The sequence below is a fragment of the Carcharodon carcharias genome, chromosome 16, assembly GCF_017639515.1.
Source record: "Carcharodon carcharias isolate sCarCar2 chromosome 16, sCarCar2.pri, whole genome shotgun sequence".
NCBI lineage: Eukaryota > Metazoa > Chordata > Chondrichthyes > Lamniformes > Lamnidae > Carcharodon > Carcharodon carcharias.
Window position 1 is genome coordinate 69,352,913 of NC_054482.1, and position 27,356 is coordinate 69,380,268.

Sequence of the window (27,356 nt, forward strand, 5' to 3'; positions counted from 1 at the left end):
CGCAACATGAGGGTAGAAAGGAAAATTGAATATGGGTAAAATGGATGAAGTATAGACATGATACAAATGCATCACGCAACATTCACATACACCAGTGCCAAGAAGTCAGGTGATGTGCACTGCAGAAAAATCAGGTTTTGGATAATTTCAGTCAAATTATCTTACTACAGCCAGGGCAGAATCTCTATTGGAAAATCTCTGACATTGGTCCACTAATCCCACATCACAGACTCTAATTGACTGCATTTTTAAAATTGTTGTCCCTTAGCGATTCTACACCTGCAGTGGCAGCATTCAGTCAATAGCTCTCATGCCAAATTTTATTCAATTGGGAGTTGATCTTTTGAGAAAAAGCCCATTTGAACTCCATCTGATGTTTGTCTGCTCATTCCACTGAGTTTCCCTGGGCCGAGACAGTAAATCTGCCATCACTTAAACGGAATGATGCACCATTATTTTACACAGAAAATATTTTCATTACCTAACATGGCAGTGAAATAGAACATGGCTTCAACAGAAAAATAAAAAATCAACTCTAAATCAGTTTGAGGGCTCATCTCATTCTGCAAAAAAGGTCTCCTTTAAACACTTTCTGTGAATATAATAAGTAACTATAGACTGGAGGATTAGCACTGGACTTCAAAGTTGTAGTTGACAGATGCACTTATCAACTTTCTAGAAGGATATTGCCATATAAAGAAAGGGAAGGAACTCTGGAGATATTATGAAACTATACTGATTGGTGGAATTTGCTGTATATTCCAATTGTCTGAGAAGGGTGTGTTTTGCACAGTGATAAAACTGAGTGATGCAAATGGTGCCATAAACTGCAAAAGCAAATCTCCAGATTGGATAATAAGACCCAAATTTCCGGGATTAAAGAGTGTGGGAATCCTGGGGCAGAATTTCTAGCTCGGGGGTGTGGGCATGTGTCCGACCCCGCTCGAGCGTAAAATAGTGCGTGATGACGTTGGCCGAGTGTCTCGACGTCATTCCTCTTTCGTGCGAGATTTTGATCAGTGGGCGCGCAGGAGAGTTGGAAGCATGCCTGTCGACAGGTAAATGGGCAATTAAGACCATCAAAGTTCTAACTGTCCCAAATTTTTCGTGGTCTGTCCAACCTGGTGGACAGGCTCTGCCAGGTGGACTTTGCATGTTTCCTGAAACATAAAAAATAAAGCATGGACAGAATTTTCATCATGTATTTGTTCTGATGACTGATTCTGATACATGGACAATTTTTTCCAGGTTTTAAAATCTTTTTTTATTGCTGTTAAATTCTTCAGCTCCCTGAGGCAGCTCTCTGCGTTCAGGGGGTTTTCATTCCGCGCTCCCTCGCACCCACGTCAGTGCCTGCCCTCCTCCCACCCACACCACGGCAGCGCTGAGCATTTCAACGCGGGTTTCATGCTGGCTGGCCGTTAATTGGGTAGGCAGCGTGAAATCGCGTTCGGGGGCCGATTGCAGTTGATGGTCCATTCTCCAGCTGCTCCCGGGCCCGCCAATTGCGCCCTCACACCAACCTCAAAACCCTGCCCCTGATTTCCAACCAGGTGTTGGTTATATTCTTTAAATTCCACTAGGGGGCAGATTTTATGCCTGCCATAACTGCACCTCCCACCCAATGCCTTCAATGTTAAGGGAGGTTTTGTTGGGAAGAGTTCCAGGCTGCTGTGGAATTGAACCCTTTATACCTTTGTAGAACTTATGTCACTCTCAATCTTTTAGAAGGCCCAAATCCCTACCTGGATTAAAGTAATTGATTCGGGAGGGAGAGGATTGCTTACTTCATCAGGAGCCAGAATAGCTTCTTGCAGAGCTGAAAGGTTCAGGAGGTTATTTTCCCTCACTTCAACACAGAGAGTCTAAGGCAGAATAGGTGTAGGTTGCTTTGCCATGCAAGGGCAGATTAGGTCAGACTGAACCGTGATTGCTAATGTGCCCACACAGGGGCCACCGGCCTACCCATACCAGGCAAATGATCCCATCCCTGGGGTTGTGGGTAGAATTTCAGGTTTGGGTCTAGGGCTGGTGGGTGATCCAACACCACACTTGTGCTGGTGGAGTTGGCCCTCAGGAATCACAGGGCCAATCATTTTAAATATCAGATTTTCATGTCTCTCCACTTCTCCTAAAGATGCTGAATGGGGTTTAAAGTACATTTCCACAGGAGCCAGATGCTCCCTGGTACTTCACTCAAAAGACTACTTTTCATCTGTGAGTCTAAGCAATAATAAACTATTTCAGCACCAAGTCGAGCACAGGCACTCTCCAGCAGGATTGCCATCAGCAGCCTCCACTCATTTCTGTATTTCTCTAACTCACAGATATTGAGGCCATTTGTACCATCTGTATTGCAGTCTCAGCTGAGATCAGCTCAGACATCAAACCTGGGGTCTTGCTGTTCAGCACAGCTTAGTACCAAAATGATGCACTTACCCTCAAAAATACCAGAGTCACTTGGATTATGTGGGTTTTAGCTTTGTTCAGTGACAGCTAGCATGAGTGAGGCAATCAAAGATCCACCAGCGACCTCAGCATGAAATCTAGGCTGCTGCTTCAATGCAATACTGAGGGAGTGCACATCACTGAGGTAATGTGATATTGTTAGAGGTGCCATCTTTTAGCTGGGATGTTAAACAAAGGCCCATCTGCCTGTTCCTATTGGCATGGAAGATATTATTTAAAGAACATATGTGTTCTGGATAGCATTGATCATTTAAACAACACCAAAACGGATTAACTAGTTGTTTATCTTAGTGCTATTTTGTGGGCCCCTGCTGTGTGTAGTTTGGCTGCTGCAATTCCCTAGATAACAACAGAGATTACACTTCAAATGTAATTCATCGACTGTGAAGCATATTCAAACATCCTGAGGACATCAAAGGTGCTATATAAAATACAATTTCTTCTTAACTTCACCAGGATGAATCCTGACTTGCTTCCATGTGTAATCTAGGTTCAACTCAGCAAATGTATTGTTTTTAAACGAACTGCGCTTTTGTACCTGCACCACTGAAATGTTGCGTGGGTGGCTGCACATAGTGATTTTAATATCTCCGATTGGCTGTTTGAGGGAAGTTCTCGAGTAACATCAATTTTGTGATGTATCTGATGATCCAGTTGAGTTCAGTAAAATACAGACCGCCGATCGCATGCGGGATGATCTTGCTTTCAGATGTGCACTTACTAACTGAGCGTCTGCAGGGAAACATCCCACCCTTCTTTATGAATCACTACATTAAAAATGGTGAGCAGAACCAAACACCATTCAATTACCTTCAGAACCACTGCATATACTGAACACCAGCTGAATCAGTAAAGGCATTAAAGTGGGACTCAGGAGGAATCTCCTGCTAATATATTTCTCAACAAATAAATATGCCCACTAACCAGTATTCGGTAGAAAATCAACCTCGCCTGGACAGGCTAAAGCACAACTTCTAGAGCACTGGGCTTTTCATGTGTTGTGAAGGCGCATACGCAGCAAAAAACTTAACTTTGATGGGGAATAAATATACATTATTCATATGAACATATAGACTTTCAGAAGTAAATTTACAATGTCCCATAGCATCATGGGAAAATATCCTTCTACAAAAAGAAGATGCTGTCACCATATGGCTGTTCGGGCCTCTGAATCTCATTTTACTTTTTCCTGCATCATCACAAAGAACATGATGGATCTGATGCAACCAAGTCTTGGGTCTACCAAGCTGAGGGCACAGGCACTTCCTTTATGTAACTGCAAAAAGCTCCATCAGCTAATACCAGAAATTCATATAAGGGTTTTTCTCTTAAATTAAAAGAACTTTGTGGGTTAAGGTTGCGTGTGCAGGGGGGTCAGGAGGGCCACAGCAGACTCCAGATTAAACAGACTACCCCACAGAGGAGCACAGTTGCTGATGGGGCTGTGGCCATTGTGGCAGAGTTGAGAACAGGATACTGCTCCTTTTGATGTGAAGGTTCGTGCGCAGGTTCCACTGTGATGTAGCCATTGATTATTCTGATATTGGATGGCATGACTGTTGTGCTGAAGAAAAAAAATAAAATAGAAACATCAGGTACCCATGAAGTAAGCACCACAGGAACAATGAAACTTTAGATTAGCTTTAAGTTACCTATAAAATTGAGAAATTTGATGTAAAAATCAGTCTAACGGCCTTTAAAAATGAAGTAACTAATTCCAGCGAAATAAAGTATACGTCACATAAATCAGCTGTGGTGGAGAGGAAGCAGAAATTTCCCTAACCTCCTGTGTAGAGCTGCTAGGCAAGAGGACGTGTGTCTTAATTTCCACAGGAAGTGAGAAACTGAGGCAGCAGTCACCCACTCATTGCTCTGGCACTTCTCTCAGTGGCTAGGTTGAGCTGGGTGCCATTAACAAAGACTCAGGAGCATGCTGTCCTTCCAACCTTGTGTGCAGAGACAGTGTGCGATGCAGGGAGACCAGGATCAAATTAAGGGAGAAAAATACCTCAAAACAAAACCCACCCCAAGGGACTACTTTTATGATCCATACATCAACAGCCCTATTTACAACAACTTATATTTATATAGCACCTTTAAAGTCATAAAAAGTCTCACGCTGCTTCACAAGAGAGTTATAAAACAAAATATGACATCAAACCACACAAGGTGTCAAAGAGGCAGGTTTTAAGGAGTCTTAAAGGAGAAAAGTGTGGTAGAGAGGTGGATAGGCACAGGGAGAGAATTCTGAGGCTTATGGCCAAGGCAACTGAAGGCACAGTCACCAATGGTGGGGCAATTAAAATCGGGAATGCTGAAGAGGCCAGAGCATATGCAGATATCTCAGAGGGTTGTGGGACTGGAGAAGATTACAAAGAATGGGAAGGGTGAGGCCATGGAGAAATTTGAAAACAAGGATGAAAATTTTAACATCAAGGTGTTACTTGACCAGGGGCCATTGTAGGTCAGCTAGCAATGAGGTGATCGGTGAATGGGTGAAGACACAGGCATCAGAGTTTTGTATGACCTCAAGGGTAGAATGTGGGATGCTGGCCAGGAGTGAAATGGAATAGACAAGCATAGAGATAACAAAAGGTATGAATGAGGGTTTCAGCAGCAACTGAGCTGAGGCTAGGAGAAGTCGGGCAGTCCTACAGAGTTGGGAATAGGTGGTTTTAGTGAAGGGAAGAATATGAGGTTGGCAGCTCATCTTGGAATCAAACATGGCACCGAGGCTGAGAGCAGACTGGCTTAATCTCAGACTGTTGCCAGGGAGAGGGTTGGAGTTGGGAACTAGAAAACAGAGTTTGGAGCAGGGACCAAAACAATGCCTTCAGTCTTGCAATATTTAATTGGAGGACATTTCTGCTCATCCAGTACTGGATGTCAGATAAATAGCCTGGTAATTTAGCAACAGTGGAGGAGTTGAAAGGGGTGATACTGAGTTAGAACTGGGTGCTGTCAGCACACAATGAAAACTAATGCTGTGCATTTGGATGAGTTGTTGAGGGGGCAAGGATAGACGCTTAGATAGATAATGGTGGAGGGGCAGGAAGAGAAGACATTTTAAGTGATACTCTGGCTACAGTTAAACAGATAATAGAAATGGCTGGGAGTAGTCCTATTCAGCCGGATGACAGTGGAGAGGTATTGGAGGAAGATAGTGTGATCGACCATGTCAAATGCTGCAGATAGTTTGAGAAGGACAAGGGGGGATAGTTTACCGTTGTCATAGTCACATTTGATAAGAGCTGTCTGAGTACATTGGCAGAGGTTGAAACCTGATCAGAAGAATTTAAACATGGATTTTTGGGAAAGATCGGCATGGAGTTTGGGAAGTGACTATACATTCAAGGGTTTTGGAGATGGTGCTTTCAGATGGGGTAGCAGTGTGCAAGGATGGTGGGGCCAAGGGTTGTTTTTTTGAGGAGAGGTGTAATGACAGCAGATTTAAAGGAGAGAGGGACAACCTGAAGACAGAGAACAGTTAACAATGTTGGTTAACATGGGGACCAAGACAGGAAGATGAGTTAAAAACAAAAATAAAAACAAATTGTCAGCAGTTTAGTGGGAATAGAGTTTGAGGATGCAGAAACTGGGTCTCACGGACAATATGAGCTTGAAGATGGAATGAAGGAAGATAGAAGAGAAACTAGAGAAAGATGCAAGTTCAGAGCAAGGGTATGGGGAGCCTTAGAGGAAGGTTGGCGCAGCAGCTAGTGGAAGGGAGAAATGCAGCAGAAGTAGCTGACCAGATGGTTTGATCTTAGTGACAAAGAAGTCCACGAGCTGCTCACACTTATTATTGGAGGTGAGGTGGAAGAGACAGGTGAAGGGGATTTAAGGAGATGGTCTGCACTGAAGAAAGATTCAGGGAGTTATCTTTTCATTGCAGAATGATCCAGGAATGGTGAGCAATTTTAGCAAAAGAAAGCAGGAACCAATGGTGCTTTATGTGGTCAAGCCTGATCTAGAGGTGGATGGTTAAACCAGTTGTTCACCATATACGTTTACGCCTATGTCTCTTGGACTTAAGGGAGTGGAGATGAGGGCCATACAAGATAGGAACAGCCAAGGTGAGAGAGAGTTATGGTTTTATTGGGAACTAGGGCATCAAAGGTGTAGGTGAGGGTGCAGTTGAGTAAATCAGTAGCTCATAAATGTTGTGGTGAATGGAGGGCCAGAGGCTAGATAGTTGGGATTTTCAAAATGCAGTTGTAAGGGAGAAAAGCAGTGAAAAAATCACAGTAAGAAAATTTTTATTGCACTGGGGAGGATGGTACAGAATGATGATTTTGAAAGAGAGGTGAGGGGGTGGGACAAATGCTCAAAGGAGAAAGAGGAGGAGGAGTTCAGGATAAAGTGTGATCTGGTGATAAGTGCCACATTGTCACCATGATGATCTTGATGGGGCAAGTAGTGGAAGGTATTGCCCGGTGGTGGGGGTAGATTCTTCAAGGGGAAATGTGTCATCACCGCTCAGCCAGGTTCCTGTCAAGGCCATGATGTTGATGCAATCACCTACAATAAGTTCATGGTTGGCAAGGATCTTGTTCACAAGTGAATGGACATTCTGTACAGGAAGCTTAGAGAGATGCAGAGAATAGATCTGTTGGCTGAGTCCATAGGGTCAGCAGTGGGAGGGGTAAATTAACTTCGCCCAAGTGGAGCTATTAGGTTCATTCAGAACCTTGTTAGAGCCAACTGAATGAGGCCTACTGGGATTTTCCAGTCAGCCTTTAGTTTCCTACACCGATGGGACCAGTTTATGTGCCTGGAGGTGGACACCTGGTGGAATGCTGGCTGGGGGGTGGGGGGGGCACTATTCCAGAAAGGCATACAGGCCCTCTTTACCTGCCTGGGTGCAGATGTGGATGGCTTCCCCCCTTCCCCCACGCAGTGGTGGCCTGGTTGATGTAACTGTTTTTTAATTTAAGATTATAAAAATTGATGAGAGGACGCCTCCATGTTGAAACGCCCTCTCAGTTACTTATCCCATCCATTGCAGTTCTGAAGAAAAGTCATACGGACTTGAAATGTTAACTCTGCCTTTCTCTCCACAGATATGTCAGACCTGCTGAGTTTTTCCAGCAATTTTTGTTTTTGTTTCAGATTTCCAGCATCCGCGGTATTTTGCTTTTATTATTGCAGGCTGCTACTCCTCTCAAGCTGGAAAGCCTCTGTTTGGCCCTCTGGCTTGGAGAGCCTGCCCACTACCCTTAATTGGATGGAGAACCTGTCAATTAATGGACGGGGTGAGAGGCCTTGTCGAAATTCCACTGAGTGACTCTTGCTCCTCCCCAAGACCGGAGGTGGGTTCAGGTATGGGAATTGGAAGCAGTTCCAATTTCTGTTTCCTGTCCCCGGAGGGAAAATCTATCCCAGTGTCTTTAACAGCTTTGGAGATGAAGCCACATTGACTGTAATAGTCTAGCTCTTTAACCTTTTCACTGTAAATTACCAGATGTATAAAAGGTTGCAAATGGAGCTTTCTAAAATGACAGCGCCTTCTATACTGCCAATAAAACATGGGAGAGGGATTGCCTGTGGGTCACAATCAGAATGTGACACCCAAAATTAGGCTATTTGTGAGTCCATTTTGCTGATTTCTAGTTACACCCAAATTTATCTCCAATCTAACGTATAAAATTGTGCATAGACAAGCAAAATCAGCATAAACAACTGTGCCAGCGGAAAGACCGAACTTGAACCAAAAATGAAGAGCAAAAACTAACCATCTAATTAGCATTCACGCACATTAGTCACAGCATGTTTAAGAAGATACATTCATGGAAGATTTTCAATTTTTAATATGATTTATACTGATGCCATAAAAATACATTCAAATAAACAGAAAATACTGAGCAGGTCTCACTGAGAATAATGATAAATAGAAATTGCTCTGGTAAGTGGCAATAAAAGACCTGAAAAAACACTATTTGTGACTGTGCCTAAAATTATGGGCTTAATTTTACACCCGTTTTGAACCAACCGATTGAAGCAAATTTGTGGGCAAGGTTTTTTTAGCCTGGGATCAGAGCCATTATAATAAATCAGGATCTGTTCAGGCATTTGGGTTGATAGATGGGCATAAAAGAATTAGGAAATTCGGGTGCAGTATAATTAGCCACATAATGCATTTGCATCTGAATTTCCTTGATCTATTATGCCTGGTCTTTATCTTACACCCCAATTGCACTTATATCTGGGCACCTGCATCCAGGAAATTCCATCCCATGATGTTTCGATTATGTGTTGGCCTGAAGGAGATGTCTGAAATGTTAAACATGGAACATTTTAAAGAATGCTATATTTTATAGTCCCACTTGCTTTATTGTTATTGCCTTTCAACATTTAAATGCATGAATATCCTTACTCTCAGTATATCCCCATATTGTGACATTTTAGTACTCTGCACCAATGCTGGGATAATCACCTAAAGGTGAATCAGAAGCCTATCTTCCAATACTTTATTTTTTAAAATATTGCTTTCCTTTATTAAACACAGTTTATTTTCCTTCAAGAATACTGGAGGGATGAGTTTGGTTACGTAACAAAATGCTAACATCAGTTGATTTGTAATTTTAGGTGTCAACCATCAGTTAGATTGGATCAACCTGTAAATCAACAAAATGCACTAAAAATTACACACACACCTCATCTTCTAAATTCAGTAAATCACACATAAAACAGAATTGTTACACAACCTGCAGGAACATTTGCCACCGGAACACATAATGTACACAAGGATACCTCAGGCCTCTCCTGCCCCAGACATCCCTTCACCACCTTCCAATTCCTTCTTTACCTAGGGGACTGTACTTCCTTATTCCCGGATGCAGCCTGAACACTTCCCCTCCCTATCCCTATCATGTATTTTGACTTTCACCCCCTAGCAGCGATATCAATCCTGTCAGCTCCAGGAGGGCATCAGTATTGGACTTGTAAATAGGGCTAGGGGGTTAAAATCCCCCAGACCTAATGCTCTGGCAGACCAGATGGTTTGTGCTCGCTTCTAGATCCAATTCCTGCCCCAAATTAAAATTGTGGCTTTAGCTTTATTGGAGTGGCAATTTGGATGCCAGAAATATGATCTGGTGTGTAATTACCCATGGAGAAGACTCAAATATCAAATAATGTGAAAAACCACAGGAAAAGGCTGGTTGACATTTTGGATTTTCAAGGTCACTACTCACGGTGAGCACATTCACTGACGAGGGTGAGAAATGTGCTTTTCCCATAGTCGTGTGCCTCTCCCATTATACCCACTCATTATAAAACCTTGCACAAGGATTGCTCCTAAGGCATGAGGTGGAAAATTTAAAGGACAATAGAAAACTCACACACTTCTGTAGACTATCATATGGTATGAATCATTTTAACTGCTCAGTATAACAAGTATTTCATCTGATGATAAGGAAAAAGAGAAAGTTGAAGTAGACAAGCTTCTAATATGAAACAGATTTTCACCTAAAAAAATTCTTAAGTGCATGCGTCACATTGACAGAATAGGTTTTTTATGTATTAGATCAGTGACAAAATAGTTTCAGTTCTACTGCAACAGTACAGTTACTTGAAGTGCCAATACACATTTGAGTTATGCCCAACGTTTTTTTTTTACAGTGAATATTTCTACAGCTTTTCATAAAACCAGTTCTTAGACTCAAGGTCTAGAGGGGGCCCCGGACTGAAAGTGTTCTGGAAATAATGCTCATTTAGTCCAGCACTGCATGGATACATTTCAAGGATGGATCTCTTACTTGCACTACATACCATCATATAATTATGAGGGATATTAAGCCTCCTGTATGGAACAGATTCATGCCTCTCAATTCTTATACACATACAGACAGCCAGGAACCAGAATGGTTTAAAGTCTTTTTTTCTGATACATCAAAAACAGACATGATGGGTTGAGCAACATTCTCTTCCATACACATATGGTGGCATAGTGGTTCTGCTACTGGACTAGTAATCCAGAGAGTATGAGTTCAAATGCCCCCATGGCAACTTCACACTTTAATCAGCTCAGAAAATCTGGAAATGTAATAAAACATAATAAAAATGCAGCAAGTTCACATGTGTGGCTGCAGATCAGCTGATCATTGATGGAATGGGGATCCCTTTAGGTTGATAAATACTGCTGGGTGATCTGAGGGTGTCTTAACTGCAACGAGTGCAGCCTATGACTCCCCGGACCTGTTAGAATCCAGGAAGAGCAGCAAATCCAAGGGCCCTCTCATGCTGACTGATGTCATCAATAGCAAAGTGCATGCAACAAATCATGGCATCCATCACCTGTGATGTGTACCTGCGGGTAGCAGATTACCAGATTCGACAGTAGGCTGTCACCAGCAGAACCCTGCAAAGATCTGAAGGGCTGCAGTGACCTTGTCTGCCATTGGTACTGTGTGCTCACCTGGTCCATTTGGAAGGAAACTTTCCAGGAGGCTGCATATATCAGCAACAACCTGCTTTGAACGCCTGGACTTCCTGAAGCACTAGTACTCAGCCATGTCCAATAAGCTAATCCTCGGGCTGCAAGCTGTGCTGAATGTATTGCTTCTTGCGAGTTCTGAGCTCATCACCTCTATTCTGTGCAGTGGCAGGTGGTTGAGGAGAAGGCTCCTGCTGTGTTGGTGTTGCTGCTCCTTTTGTTCCTCATCAGAGGTCCAGGGTAGACCTATATAAGCTATTTCCATGCTGCTGGAAAGGCTGACAGCTGACACGTGCAGCTCAAAGGCCAAGAACTCCAAGTTAGTAGAAATGATCTCCAAAGTAGTGGAAATCATCTGCAAAGCAGTGAAAGCACACACTCAGAACAAGTCCTGCATGCAGAAGCCTTTCATTTAGGTAAGGAAGCGGCTGTCAGACCTCAGTACTTACAGCTTTTCTCGCCTGTCAGTTGCTCAGTCTCATCAATCCCTCCTGTCCTCTCATCTCGTTTCACCTGACAAGTTCCAGGAAGCATGGGAACTCAGGGTGTACTCAGGGTTAAAGTCAGAATTTTTGGTTAAAACTGCAGTTAATTACTATTTAACACATTTAAATCTCAGATGTCCTTGCCTTATGGGAGGTTTCCTGTGTGCTGAAGAACACACTTGGGTTTAAGGCAGAAATTGATGGGTTCCTGCCAGCTTCCCAACACGCTGACAGTTTCTGTTTTATTAAACTGCTGCTCACACAGAAACCCACCCACCTTGAAAGGTTAAAACTCTCCCATAAGTGTTAGCAGGATATTCAATGGGGCGAGCTGGTACCATCACAAATGAACTATATTCAACCAACACACTGTGTACACACAAACACATGCACCCTCCAGCAACAACCACTGTGTTGTGATCTGAACCAGGAGCTCTGAGTGATACATTCCCCTCCCTAATCCAAAAAAGCTAAAGACAACTGCAGTGTCTCAAAGCTCCTCCAGCTGAAATCAGCACTAAACAGAGTCAGAGGTTGAACCAAAGGCCACCCTGATCCAAAAGGTTGACAGTTACAAGAGGCAGTGGAGTAGCTGACTATATTTGAAATTTATTTCACAGAATAATATTGCCTAGCAGGAGATCATTCAGTCCATTGTGCCAGGGCTGGCTTGCTGATCAAGCTAAGACTGACACTTGTAGTGTAAACGTACAATCATTCCAGAGGATATAGAAAGTATTCCAATTGTGAGCTAATCAATTCATTTTCAATTTAATTATTTAGAGTTATACATTATAAGATCTGGCATCCAAAAGATGTATCTTGGGTTCAAAGGATATAAAACTGTCATTGTTGACGGATTGCTCCTTGTGGAATATTTTCTTTATTCATGGAGGTATGCAGATGTATCATATGCAAAAAATGCTTTGAATTTTAGTATTGCTGAAAAGTTCTCAAGTTCTGTACTAGCAAGCAACTGCTTTTAATTTTGAAATGAAGTTCTTACAGCTTGTTCATTAGCGCTTTTGTAGAGTATAAACTTTGATCTAATGCGATATCTAAAGTTTGCAGTTTGCAGAAGCCAGTTATCCTAGCTGCAGCGAAAGATCATGTATCTTAGGTTGCAGAATGTCATCCCCTGCTACTAATCAAACATCAGGAATGTTGGAGTCAAGAGCATATCACAACTCCACCTGACATAATATTCATCATGTCAATGGGCTGCTGTATTCCCTAAGGTCAGTGTAACTATTCATGAGACTGCCCCCAAGCCTGAAAGGGGAGACTAACACATTTTCATTGTACACAGCCATGCTCAAGCCAAAGGTGACTCACAGGACCTGTCTGCACCTAGCATAATAGGCAGCAATAGGTTTCAGAGGTGACTAATATAATGCCCGTTTAGGGACCTTGTTGTTTTAGGGGTTCCAGGGTTTAAACTGAAGATTGTTCAGACATCCAAAAGATACACCTTGGGTGCAAAGGATATAAAGCAGCCATTGTGACAAATTGCTTCTTGAGGAAACTTAACTCACTGCTAGAAAAACAACTTCATCGGTGTTGAAAAGAGAGAAGCATCCTGCTTGGCTTGCTGTTGGTGGCACAATGTGATCAACTAACTTCACTTTGAAAAGGGAAATAAACGGGATTTCATTATGTTGTTACTGTTTTCAGTAAATGATGTCCAACATTTAGAAAGCTATTAAGTTCACACATCTAATAAAATTACTAGAATATTTTTGCATAATGACTATAATTGCACCCTGAGCTCATTCACAAAAATTACTCCAAAAACCAGTGTTGGATCCTAGTCACCAGTTTGTTGGGACTCAGTGATCTGGGTTGCACACTTGCTTTGGGATGGCTGAGTTGGTACAATAGTTGATCAGCAGACAGTTCTCAGGTGGAACACATTCTGATCATTTACAAGGGTAGTCAGCAGCTACACTCGTATGCTTTCAATTCAATCCCTGTCTCCATACTTAACACTCTAACTATAGACTACTGACTACGGAGGTAGCTTGCGCTACTCCTCTATTGGTTACATGAGATCATGTGATTTTCCTTTACAACATCCTTCTTAAAGGTATACTACACATTACATAAAACCATAATTACCACATCCCTCCCCCTTTATTCATTAACACATTTTACATTTACAAGTACAATTTTCTCAAAATAACAAATTATTTACACAGATAAGTAACTCACAAATTCAGTCTTTCTGGGGGTTTCCTTATACGTATAGAATGTCTCAGCTCTACAACTTCAGATGCTTTGTAAGGAACCTCCTTTTCTGGTGTTGTCTGAACATCAGGTTCTTCGGTGGGGACCTGCAAATCTGTTTCCTTAACTCTTGCAGGTAGAACAGACACATCTGACACATCTGTACTAGGTTGAGTTCTCTCAACAGGAAACGTTGACTTGGTCATGGGGACAATGGTGGAATCATGTCTTGGGGATTTTTTTCTTTCTTCCTTAGATGATCCACATGTCTCCATATGACTCGGCCTTCCACCTTCACGTGATAAGATTAAGGTCCAGTTACTCCACTTAATTCACCTGGTTACCACTTTGGTCTTGCTCCAACATTCTTCACATAACAAAAACAGAATTACCTGGAAAAACTCAGCAGGTCTGGCAGCATCAGCAGAGAAGAAAAGTTCTTCACATATACCATCTCTCCTACAGTAATCTTCCTGTCATGACTATGCCCATCGTGTCTAGTTTTATGACTTCCCTTCCCCCCTAAATTCAGCATTATTAAGCTCAATCTCGTCCTGAGAAGGTGTTTCATCAATAAATCCGTAGGTGTGACACCTGTTGTTGTGTGAGGGGTGGTCCTATAATGGAAAAGAAAGCGTGCAAGCTTGGTTGCTATGGAACTTCCAATTAATTTCTTCATGCCAGCCTTGAATGTTTGAACCGCTCTTTCGACCAGTCCATTTCAAGAAGGGTGGTACGGTGAAGTTTTTACATGAGTAATACCTTTGAGGCTGATAAGCCACTGAAACTCAGCATTTTTAAATGCCGTGCCGTTGTCAGATATAACCACATCTGGTGGTTCGTGAATGGCAAAACTTTGATGTAGCTCCTCAATTGTAGCAGAAGACTTCATCTTCTGGTGACTTCATCTCATACATGTCCATCCATTTTTAGTGGGCATCAACAATGAGCAGAAACATTGTTCCCATGAAAGGACACACATAGTAATCGTACCCATGGCCTTCCACTCCCAATGGTGTAACGGAGCTGTTGAAGGTAACTTTTGCAATTGCTGACACTGCACACAATTCTTCACTAAGCTCTCTATTTCTTCATCCATCCAGGCCACCATGCTATGGTCTTCATTTGGGAAATTTCTGGATGTGCACTATGTTATTCAATCAACAATAGCTTTCTGCCTTTTGGAGGAACAATCACTCATGCTCCCCACAATAAGATACCATCCTGGCTAGTTATTTCACGTCTTCTGTTGAAGTACAGTTTAATTTCATCAAATGAATGCCATTGTGACCAACCATGAAGCATTTGTTCTCGTACTTTTGATAAGATTGGGTCTTGACTTGTCTAATCTCTAATCTGTCTAGCACATACAGGAGATGAATCTAATAAATTCAACAACAAACCTAGTTCTTGTTCAACTGGGACATTCTCATCTTTTTCTTGCAAGGGCAAATGACTCAGTGCATCAGTGTTTGCAATTTGATTTTCAGGCCTCTGATCGAAAGTATACTCGTAGGCTGCCAGGATCAATGCTCATCTTTGTATTCTTGCTGAGGCTATGGTTCATATAGCCTTGTCCTCGCTGAACAATCCCAGCAATGGCTTGTGGTCTGAAATGATTGTAAAATGACAACCGTGTATGTACTGATGAAATTTCTTGATACCAAAGATGATTGAGTATCTGTGAGCATCCCTTTTCCACTGTGGTGAGCATTCTTGAGGCATATCCTGTAGTCCGTTCCACGACATTATCTATTTGATGGGAGAGCACTGCTCCAACTCCATAGAGAGATGCATCACATGTTATCACCAGTTCTTTCCTCTGGTCATAATTTACTAATAGGTTGGATGAGTGCAACAATTTTCTTTTACCTTTATGGAAGCTTCTTTCTGTGGTGTCTCCCAAGACCAACGTTGGTTCTTCTTGAGTTGGTAATGTAGGGGCACCAGTTCTGTAGACCCCAAATTGGGTAAGAAGCACCCATAATAATTGATCATCCTAAGAATGATTTGAGTTTGGAGGTGTTCTTTGGCACAGGTGCCTCTCTTATGGCTTTCACTTTTTCCTCAACTGGGTGCAGGCCCTGTGAATCTACCCAGTGACCAAAATAGATTACTTCCCTCATTTGGAACGTGCACTTTTCTTTTTTTAAATGCACTCAAGTCTGCAAGAAACATTTTAAGACTTCTTCTAAGTTTGCCAAATGCTCCTTTTCAGTGAATCCTGTCACTGGAATGTCTTCTAAATAAATTAGTAGAAGGGCAGTCCCTGCATTTAACTTTCCATTGTTCTCTGGAATGTGGTGCAAACTGGGTAGATGCCGAAAGGCAAACGAGTATATTGGTACAACCCTTTGTGTGTATTAATTGTGACAAATTTCCGGGATGCCTTCTCGAATTCTAATTGTCGATAAGTATGACTCATGTCAAACTTTGTGTAGGCAGTTCCACCTGTCAGTTTAGCATAAAGGTCCTCAATTTTTGTATGGGGTGTCTGTCCAGGTTAGCCACTTTATTAACTGTCAATTTATAGTCTCCACAAATTTGAATGCATTGGCCGGGTTTAAAGACGGGGACTATTGCTGCTGCCCATTCTGAGAACTGCACAGATTGTAAATCGCCCTGTTTCTCTAATCTGTCCAGTTTGGTGTCGACCTTCTCGTGTAGTGCACAAGGTACTGGTCTTGTCTTCATGAATCGGAGGGTTGCCTCTGGATCCATATGAATTTTTGCTTGCAGACCCTGGACCTTCCCAAGTTTGTCCTTGAAGACTGAGGCGTATTTTTGTAGCAGCTCTGGTAACCCACTTGCTCTCAGCTGGAAAATTTCTAACCCATTCTAACTTAATTTCCTTCAGCCAGTTTCGCCCAAGGAGGCTTGGCCACTTGCCTGCTACCTCCATCAAAGGTAGTTTTACCAATTGGCTTCTGTAGGGGACAGTAACTCTGTTTATGCCTTTGACTTGGATGTCTTCACCTGTGTAAGTTTTTAATTTAGCATCAGTTTCTTCCAAATTTAACTTATTATCACCATAATTTAAAAAGTTGAAGCTGTGTTCACCAATCACTGTAGTGGAAGTTCCTGTTTCCACTTCCATTCTAATAGGTCTGCCATTTACCTTCGCTATTACATATATTGGTTCTGTTTTTCCAACTTCAAATTAAATAATGAATAAATATCTGAATTTGCTCTTCAGGGTCTTCTAATTGGAGATCTCATGAGTTTTTTTTCTTTAGTTCAAAAGTTTGCCTGATTCTTTCCTTGCACTGTTTCATTAGGTGTCTGTTTCAATGACAATAAAAACATTCAAATTTTTTAAACTGCCAATCGTTATAAGATTGTCTTGTTCCACCTCTGTCACATTTATTCCTTCTTTTCGCTGCCAAGTCATTTCTTTTTATTTGTCTGCTAGTGGCGGCTGTTTCTCAACAGAATCTTGCATTTTCATGCCCTTTTTGGCTGGGGCTTCCCGTCCAACGTGGAGGATGGCACCATTTTGCGCTCCCTGTATGGCTTTTGAATCCCTTACTACATTTTCCATGGCAGTGCTATCTCTAGCGCCTTTTTAAAATTCAAATTTGTTTCAGATAGTGATCTCTTCTGAATCGTGTCCTCATTCACACTGCATGCTAAACGGTGTCTGAGCATGTCATCTAAAGATGTGCCATACTTGCAATATTCTGTTAACTGTTTCAATCTTTCCACATAACAAACAGCTGTCTCCTCCAGGACTCTATTTCTTGGGTTAAATTTGAACCGTTGCATTGTTGCCGAAGGCTTTGGCTGGTACGAGGTCCACCAATGCATCAAAACTTTTTGAAACTGGGGTACTGGGTGTCTTCAAACTTGGAATCAAGCCATAGTTTTACTCACACACATGGATAGGAGGATCGCTCACTTCTTCTCTCCCCCCGCAATGTCATTCACTTGGAAAGAGAAAGCGAGGCATTCCATATAATGAGACCAATCATCCGTGGCTGAATCGAATGGATCAATTCTTCCGAAGGGGATTGCTTCGACGATTAAGACGGAAATTCTACTTACAATTACAGTGCGATGTATAGCCGGATTTTGTTTCTCTTGATTTCTTTGATTAACTTGTTTTAATCTCGAAGCCAATTTATTGTACCTTCACTTTTTCCTTGCTTTTTCCTCGTCACCAGTTTGTTGGGACTTACTGTCTTGCACACTTGTTTTGGGATGGCCGAGTTGGTACAATAGACAGTTGATCAGCAGACAGTTCTTAATGGAACACATTCTGTTTATTTACAAAGGAACACAGCAGCTACACTCGTGTGCTTACAACTCAAACCCTGTCTCTATACTTCAGACTCTAACTATAGACTACTGACTACTGAGGTAGTCTGCACTACTCCTCAATTTGTTACATAAGATCATATGATTTTCTTTCATAACATCTTTTTTAAACATATACTACACATTACATTAAACCATAATTACCATAACCAGAATGTATTGTTTTCTAATATTGGGATATATTCTGTAAATAGTTTATTCTTAGAAATTGGGCACATCACTGTTTGAAGTTGCAGTACTTCTACCTCCACAAATCTTAAATTATCTCGAGTAGCTAAAATTCTTCTGTCATTTATTTGGGAATTTTTTTTTTCTCTAACTGAAATGTCTCCCCTCCTCTGAAAACTTAGATTTTCACTTAGGTTCCATAGGTACCAGCAGAATGGCAGTAGCTCAGACAAGTGATTAATTTTTAAAAATATTAGGTGCAAGCCTAAATTGCCTCAGTTGATAGCAGTCTCACCTAAATCAGAAGGTTCTAGGTTCAAGTCCCACTTCAGAACTTGAGCAGAAAAATCAAGGCTGACAATCTAGTGCAGTACTGAGGGAGTGCTACACTGTCAGCGGTAGAGTCTTTCAGATGAGGCAATCAACGTAGGCCCCACCTACACTCTCAAGCAGATGTACAAGATTCTATGGCACTATTTCAAAAAAGAGCAAGGAGGTTATACCTGGTCTCCTGGCCAATATTTTTTCTCAATCAACAACACAAAAAACGATTATCTGGTTATTATCACATTGCTGTTTGCAGGGGCTCATGCAAATTTGCTACCACATTTCCTACATTACAACAGTGACTGCACTTTGGAGGTACTTCATTGGCTATAAAGGGCTTTGGGATATCCTGTGGTCACAAAAAGCACTATATAAAGCAAGCCTTTATTTTTATTTAAACCCAGACAATAAGGCCAAGCAATTCTGTGCTCAGCACCCGAAAAACAGTAGTGTTGCTTTATGCAATAGGACCTAGGCACCGAAGGCTGACTCTAAGTTGGTATTCCAGCTGAGACGCTCTTTCGCGCATGCACATGAAAGTGCTGCCTCAGGGAGATCGGCTGTTCTGTCACAAATATTAAAAATAGGAAAAAAAAATCCTGACATGTCCCTTCACGTGACACTGTCACATGAGTTGGGACATGTCCATAATTTTTTTAAAGATTTTAATAAAGTTTTTAAAAACATACATGAAACCCCATCCTGCCTGTGGATAAGGTTTCATGCTTTTTCTGATTCCCACTGGGGCTCCTGGCCTGCCCACCAACCTTAAGGTTGGACAGGCAGGTCCATTAATTAGCTAAATGACTCTGTCAATGGCCTCAATGGCCGTTGACAGGTCAGCGGGTGCGCAGCTGATTTTGCTGCGCCCCCACTTACTGGAAAATTTAAATGGCCCCGCTTGCCGATGGGAAAATCCTGCCCATAGGATGAGTTCCTGGAATCTTGATGTGAGCAAAGGTTCACCAGCTTTGAAATGCCCACCCCACTCACAAAGGGAGCGCATAACGCTTCTGTACAAATGTCGCACTGGGCGGACCTTAATTGGCCCACCCACTTAAAATGGTGCCGTGCCCCTGATTGGGGGCGCCGATCGGAAGCGCGTCTGTGTGTGTCCACCCTTCAACTTCGCCCCCGAAGGGCAAAAATCCTGCCCCATGGATTTGGGGGAAAAAAGAACACCCCCTCCCACCGACTTCAGGAATGCAACAATTATAACTATCTTCAAGAAGGGAGATAAATCACACTGTGGAAACTAGCAAGTTATTTCTCTCATGTTCACAGCAGGAAAAATCTTAACACACATTCTCCTAAATTGCCTACTTTGTGTGGCTGAAAAAATCTTACTTCCAGAGGCTTTAGGCCTTTAAGAGGAACCTTGGATATTGTTCTTGCCTTTGTTGCCAAACAAATCCAAGAATAATGTTGAACAACAACAACAGGAATTCTTCATTGCATTCATCGACCTAACCAAATGTGACTCAGTAAATTACACTGCCCAGTGGACAGTGCTCCAAAGATTTGGATGTCCAAGAAACTTCATCGCAATCCTGCAAATGCTTCATGATGATATGACTGCAATTGTCTTGAGTGGGAGATCTGAAACAGACAACTTCAAAATCTGGAACAGGGTCAAGAATGGCTGTGTGATAACCCCCATAATTACTTACAATCTACTTGACATTCACTACTTGGCTATTCACCTCATCAAAGCTCAACTGCACTCTAGTGTCAACATTAAATACCGTCTAATGGGAAACTCTTTAACCTCAGTTGCCTCCATGAAAAACTAAATTGACCATAAGTATCTGTGGTCTACAGTTTGCAGATGATCGCAGTATCTTGCCCACTCTGCACCAGATTTGCAAACCATTCTTAATACAAAAAAACTCCTTGAATGTTGCCAAAACAAAACTCATATCAACCCACACCTCGTCAGCCAAATATTCCACCACCCATATATGTTGAAGAAGAGATTCTAGAATATGTTGCCCACTTTCCATACCTTGGTAGCAAACTCTCTCAAGAGGCCATCATTGTTGAGGAGATTCAACACTGGATCAGCTGTGCCAGCACAGCCTTCTACGAAGTACATGTCATGGACAGAATATATATGCACTCTTATTGACCGTAAACAGTATGTTTTGAATGGAAAGAGGTGTATTCTAATTAAACAACTCAGCAACAAGTTTTAATGAGATTAAAATAAAAAAGGTTATTTATTCTCACACAGATCTAAAACAATCTAACAGATTACAATTAATTCAGTCTCTGAATTATGATTTCCAGTATCCTGCGTAGCAGGCCTGTGGTTTCTTGAATGGATTTGATGAACTTGCAATTGAAGTGAGGGCATTGTAAAGTGAAGGGTTCACAGCAGGTTGTGAGGTTTCTTGTAGTCAAATATCTAGGAGATTGGTTGTCAGGTGAACTTTGAAACTGGAACAGGTTAAGTACTTTGGCTGTTTGATGACTTGCAGCTTGTTTCAGAGTTTGGTTCCAAGACTGGCTGATCACTGATGGTTCTGATGAATCTGCTGGGTCCTGGGTTAATAAGGGTGCAAATCTGAAACCAGCTTTGATTATGTGACCGCTGGGGTAACACTTCTGAGGCCCAACACGTCTGAGGGGGAGGCCATTGTGATACAATGGGAAGTTTATAGTGGCCATTGAGTTTTGATCTTCCCTCTTGTCAAGCATGAAACATGAAGGCAGGCAGTCAGGAAACTCCATAGTCTTTAGGTGTTGGCCCATCCTTAAACAAAGATATGTTTGAATTCCACAGGTGGCTGTGCAGTACCCCCACCTATGTCCAAAATTAATTAGGTATTCATCAGACACTTGATACTGTCGGTGGTCCAAATGCTAAAAGTCACATAATTTGCAGCAGCCATCTACAGCTTGTTTGTTTCCAATGGTTAACAGTACTGACTGAAAGTGCATAATATGACATGCCTGTACTGGGCATGACATAAGGTAGAGAGTGTTTGACAACAAAAAAGCTCCATAAGTCCATGAAAGTCCTAGGGTAAAACTTTTAGCTCAGTGGGCACGCATCCCAATATCATCGCGCACTCGCATGATATTTCGGTCGGCGGGCGCATGCCGGAGTCAATTAAAAGACCTATTAAGGTCATTAATAAGTTAATTAAAAGAAATTCTTCGCTGCCCATCCAACCTTATGGTTGGCGGACAGGCGAAAAGGCCAAGCGGCCTTTACACTTTTTTGGAAACCTCATCCACAGACGGGATGAGGTTTCCTGAAGCAAATAAAAATCAAATAAAAACATTTTTTTTCATTAATAACATGTCCCTGCTCATGTGACAGAGTCACATGAGGGGACATGTTTCATTATATTTTTATTTTTTAAACTATATTCTTTCACATATCTTCATCCCCTTGGGTTTGCACTCGCCCGCCCACACAGGCAGTGCTTAGTGCTGCCGCTTGCGTTTCACACTGGGCAGGCCTCAATTAGCCCTCCAGCCTGAAATTGCCTTCCGGGTCCAATCGCGGGCAGCGGTTGGCTTCCTGGCTGCCCCCACCCGCCCCCGCCAAGCCTGTTGAGCCTACACGCCAAGGGCAAAATTCTGCCTCTAGTATACAAAGCAGTTGTCGTCAGCACACTCCCATATTGCAGTGTGACATGGACTGTGATCCAGCGACACATAAGAGCGCTAGAAGAATTCAATAGTAATGCCTCTGCCGCATCCTCCAAATTCTATGGGCGGACCGTTGATCAAATGCTAGTGTCCTTTTTGAAGTCAGCTCCAAAAGCATTCGGGCTGAATTCCTGAAAAATCAACTTCGGTGGACTGGACACTGTGTCTAGATGACTGAGAGCTATCTTCCCTGCCAAACCCTTTTTTTTCTCAACTCTTCAATGGACAAATCCAGAGTTCCAGAGGAGGGTAGAGAAAATGCTTCAAAGACATTTGAAACTTTTATTGATGTACAGCAGCATTGGCATTAATGATTGGGAGGAGCTTGCTACCAATCATTCAGAATGCCGATGTTAAGAAATCTAAATGCTTAACTTCTTTAGTTTGTAGGTCAGGAACTCCCAATGAATGTTGGGCTTCTAGAGCATATGCGGGAAATGGCTGCATATGCGCAGATTTGCCTTTTTTCCGATCCTCAGGCCGGGGCCTGGCCCTGCACGCCTGTGCAAAAGAAAAGAAACAGAACAGATTAAAAAGGCAGATCAGATGATCTGATATGGAGCATCACTATTTTGTAGATGTCCTAGGGAGCAGGACACTGGTGGGGGACAGGGAGAGGGTCCCAAACTAGGGAGGAGGACAGGGAAAGGTCCCAAAAAGTAGTCCCAGGTAAGGGATGAAGATAGGGGGCAGGAAAGGTCCTGTTCATTGAAGTTAAAGAAGGGAGCAGAGTAATTGGCTCCAAATTCAAGAAAGAGCTGCAGGAGTAGACTTTAAGAAAAGTGGGCGTGAGAGAAGCCCTGAAGATCCCAGAAGATTCCAGAAGTCGGCCAAAGGTGGTGACTCTGTGCTGCGGGCCATTGGGACAAAGGTACCTCTTTGGAGCAGTGATGTACTGTTTGGCATAGCTGAAGATCTGAACTTATGCTTGGAAGATGAAGCTTGAGTGTACTCAGAGATCCAGGATAAAGGAATCTCAAAAGGCGAGATTGAAACCCTTTTAGGTCATTGTTGAAACTGTCCGAGTAGGAGTGACATTCGGAGAGAATTCCAAAGCGAGATCTTCAAATGTGGAAATTGGAAACCCTCACGAGAAAGATGAAGTTTCAGTAAGATTGGTTGGCTCACAATGTGACAAACATCTGGATGAGTTGACGAGAAATAAATGAAATTGGGTTTGGCATCTGTCATCTATTGTTTAGTATGGTGTGTCGACCACAGTTCACCTGTTAATTTATATATACCTCATACTTGTCCTGAATGTTAGAGTGTAAGATAGATATTGTAAATTGTTTTATCTTTCTGACCTTGCATAGTAAAGTTTATTTTTGTTTGTTCAAAACCCATGGAATCTTCTGACATTATTCACTTGGTTAAACACCTTGAATCTCAAACTTTATCTACTTTAAACAAAACGTTATTGATACCTAACTGGATCTCCTCTCATGATCCGGGGCTTGGCCAAGGATTGTAACTGCTGACAACTTGTCCATCAAGCTGCAACATGTTTTGAGCCCCAACGTTTTAATGATGAGGCAGAGTAATGGTAGAGAAGTAAAGGAAAGAAAGCAAATCATGCCCTCTGGATCCCACCTGGTGGGACTTACTGCCCCATGTGCCCAAAGATCTGCGATCAAAAATTGGCCTGTTCAGTCACATGAAGACCGAGGGCAGAAACTTGTGTCAATGAGTAGACACCATCCTCAAATCAAGGGACTGTCGCTTCCAATGACTATAAGCTCAATTCTGGAAATGCATGCACAAGGCAGTTAGCCCTAGATACAGGCTATTTGTAAAGTTCATCAAGACTTCAGATTTGTGACAAATTATATGGTTGGAGAGCTTCAGCAGCACTCTAGGTGCTCTGCACCCATTTCCAAAGGGTGTCTGAAGGAATTCCCTAATTAATACTTTATTCCCTTGTGCCCCACGCTCTGTAATATGGTTAAGCTTCATTGATGACCATCCTTTTAATTGGCCTCTGATAGCCTATCCTTGAAAGGGTCCTTGTGTCTCAGGACACTAAATTGGTTGAAGGGCAACCAGGACCCTTGCAATAGCTCTTGGTGCCTGATAACATAGCCTCCACAGCTCATTATGTGTAAGATGTCCAGTGCGCCATAAATATATTTAAATTACCTAATTTCTTTTTGCTGCATGATTTTAGTTCAGTGAGATGCTGGCATTGTCTGTGTAGGACTCCCTGTTGTCCCCATGCCACTGTGTCAAAACCACATTATCAGTAGGTTATTCAATTCTGCAGATCATCTCTAGTATTTTGAGATTTCTTGACCATTTTTCCACAGGAAGGATTTGGGAAACAAAGAGTAACAATTAAAGGTTCTTATTCTAAAGTAAAGTGCACTCACACATGTAAGATTAAAAAAGTGCACTGGAGTAAAATATAATTAAAATTGAACAAGCTAGTAGATTCTCGGTCCTGGCTGTCTTGCATAAACACTTATCATGGATTTTGAACACAGGGAGATAAAATATAAAGATAGAGGCACAGGCAGGTTTGAAAGGTCTGAGCTTTTGCCAGATTCAGAAGGAAAATACAGGAGCAGAGTTCCTGTTAAGCTCAGTCCCCATTGAGGTGGGGAATAATAACATGTTCTTCATCTGTATTAATGCATGAAGACAAATTGTACTAATTGAATTAAGTGAATCTCTAAGAATTTATTGCATGTAGGACTGAGATGTAACTGTTTAAATTAATCCCTTCCTGAGTCAGATTGATTGGTATTGCATTAACAATTATCACATTGTTAAAAGGGAACTTATGCTGTTAAATATGAGTCCTAAATTTCTGCGGCAAGTTTAATGGGCAGCTAATGTGCACCTCCACCAAGTTTGTAAAAGTAACTTTTAACTATATTAGAAGATAAGGGCGATATGTTTCTTGTGAAAGCAAATGGCAGAGCAGAATAAATCGACCAGCAAATCTGGAGATTTGCAACTCGTTACATTTCTTCTCCTGAATTCGTTGGCAGATTTGCTCATTAATAATGACAGGCATTATGAACATACCATTATTGTTCCTGGAAGATTTGGTCCAATACCTTCTTCGCTTTGGTGCAACAAATCAGGGTGGCCCATTGATAAGCTTGGACTAAAGGGTCAGGAATCCTGCTTCACCGTTTAATCTCTCTTTGTGCCATCAGGGGATTCGAAATATTACTGTCCTCGCAGTGTAATGTTAATATGATTTTAAATCTAACAGAATTCTTTTCCAGCTAGAAGTCACCTTGCGTGCAAAAAAGCCCCATGTTATTCGTCAGCACTAAACTAATAATTGAATTATTTTCTAATATTTCAATTTGTTCTATCAGCTGCAGGGACAGTTACCTGATACGACACTAATACTACTAGATAATACTGCACAATAATGTTCCAAATCAGAATGTCATTATTAAACAACAAACATACCCTGAAGATACCTGTTGCTTTAAACAACAAAGTATCAACTATGGTACGTAGTTGATAGTTATTTAAAGTACAAGTAATGCCATTGAAAATGTGAGAATGACGGGCACATATGCTAGCCAGTTGGTTCAGGGAGTAAATGCTCCATTAAAGTGGTACTGAATCATATAGATTGAGCTGAGCTCACGAGGTGAGGTGAGAGTGACTGCCCTTGACATCAAGGCTGCATTTGACCAAGTGTGGCATCAAGGAGCCCTAGCAAAATTGGAACTAATGGGAATCAGGGGGAAAACTCTCCACTGGTTGGAGTCATACCTAGCACAAAGGGAGATGGTTGTGGTTGTTGGAGGTCAGTCATCTCAGCTCCAGGTCTTGCATGAGTTCCTTAGGGTAGTGTCCTCGGCCCAACCATCTTTGGCTGCTTCATCACTGACCTTCATTCCGTCATAAGGTCAGAATTGGGGATGTCCACTGATGATTGCACAATGTTCAGCACCATTCGTGACTCTCCAGATACTGAAGAAGTTCATGTCTGAATGCAACAAAGCCTGGACAATATCTAGGCTTGGGCTGACAAGTGGCAAGTAACATTCATGCCACACAAGTGCCAGACAATGACCATCTCCAACAAGAGAGAATTTCCCCTTGACGTTCAATGGCATTACCATCACTGAATCCCCCACTATCAATATCTTGGGGGTTACCATTGACCAGAAACTGAACTGGACTATCCATATAAATACTATGGCTACAAGATCAGGGCAGGGGCTAGGAATCCTGTGGCGATTAACTCACCTCCTGACTCCGCAAGGCTTGTCCACCATCTACAAGGCACAAGTCAGGAGTGTGAAGAATACTTCCCACTTGCCTGGATGAATGCAGCTCCAACAACACTCAAGAACACTCAAGAAACTTGACACCATTCAGGACAACGCAGCCTGGTTGATTGGCACCACATCCACAAACATTTACTTCCTCCACCACCGACACACAACAGCAGCAGTGTGTACCATCTACAAGATGCACTGCAGGAATTCACCATGGTTCCTTAGAAAGCACCTTCCAAACACATGACCACTACCATCCAAAAGGACAAGGGCAGCAGATAGGTGGGAACACCACCACCTGTAAGTTCCTCTCCGAGTGACTCACCACCCTGACTTGGAAATATATCGCCATTCTTTCACAGTTGCATGGTCAAAATCCTGGAACTCCCTTCCTAACAATATTGTGGGCGTACCTTCACCACATGGACTGCAGTGATTCAAGAAGGAAGCTCAGCACCACCTTCTCAAGGACAACTAGGGATGGGCAATAAATGCTGGCCCAGCCAGCGAAGCCCACATCCTGTGAATGATTTTTTTTTTAATTCCAAAAAGGAGAGAATGAACAAATTGGAAAAGGACAGAAAACAAGCCCAAAAAGGAGAAAGATAATGAAAAAGAGAAGACAATAAAAGGAGAAAGATGAAGATGGTACACAAGAACACTATTCAATATGGTTGTGGTATGAATGTGGAATGATATGTCAATTCACACAGCATAGACTTTCAAATGAAGGATGGCCAATTGGGCAAGTTATTAGAAGGCTGTCATAGCTCTTGAGCTAATATTCTAGTCCTTTCAAGGAGAAATGCAGAGGGAAAGAGGTGGAAAAAGGTGAAGAACAGCTCACTTTTATTTTACGTAAAAGTTCACTCATTTATTTACTAAAAATAAGCTTCTTATCCTCACATTCTCTTTCTCTTGTCTTTTGCCAATTCATAAGAACTGCAATTGTAACTGAGGAGATTGAGGGCACTTTGCCATCTCAATTAGCAACCAGCTATCAGGGTTTCA

General features: G+C 42.1%; 1 protein-coding gene across 2 annotated transcripts in view; it reads right to left on the reverse strand.

The window, feature by feature from the left end:
• Nucleotides 1-3,514: 3,514 nt before the first annotated feature.
• Nucleotides 3,515-27,356, reverse strand: part of trabd2b (TraB domain containing 2B) — a 472,589-nt gene continuing 448,747 nt past the window's right edge. For both annotated transcript variants that reach the window (XM_041208660.1, XM_041208659.1), the window contains one exon: nt 3,515-4,033. In XM_041208660.1, the coding sequence (XP_041064594.1) occupies nt 3,844-4,033 (190 nt within the window). In that variant the 3' untranslated portion in view covers nt 3,515-3,843. The remainder of the gene's footprint in view (nt 4,034-27,356) is intronic.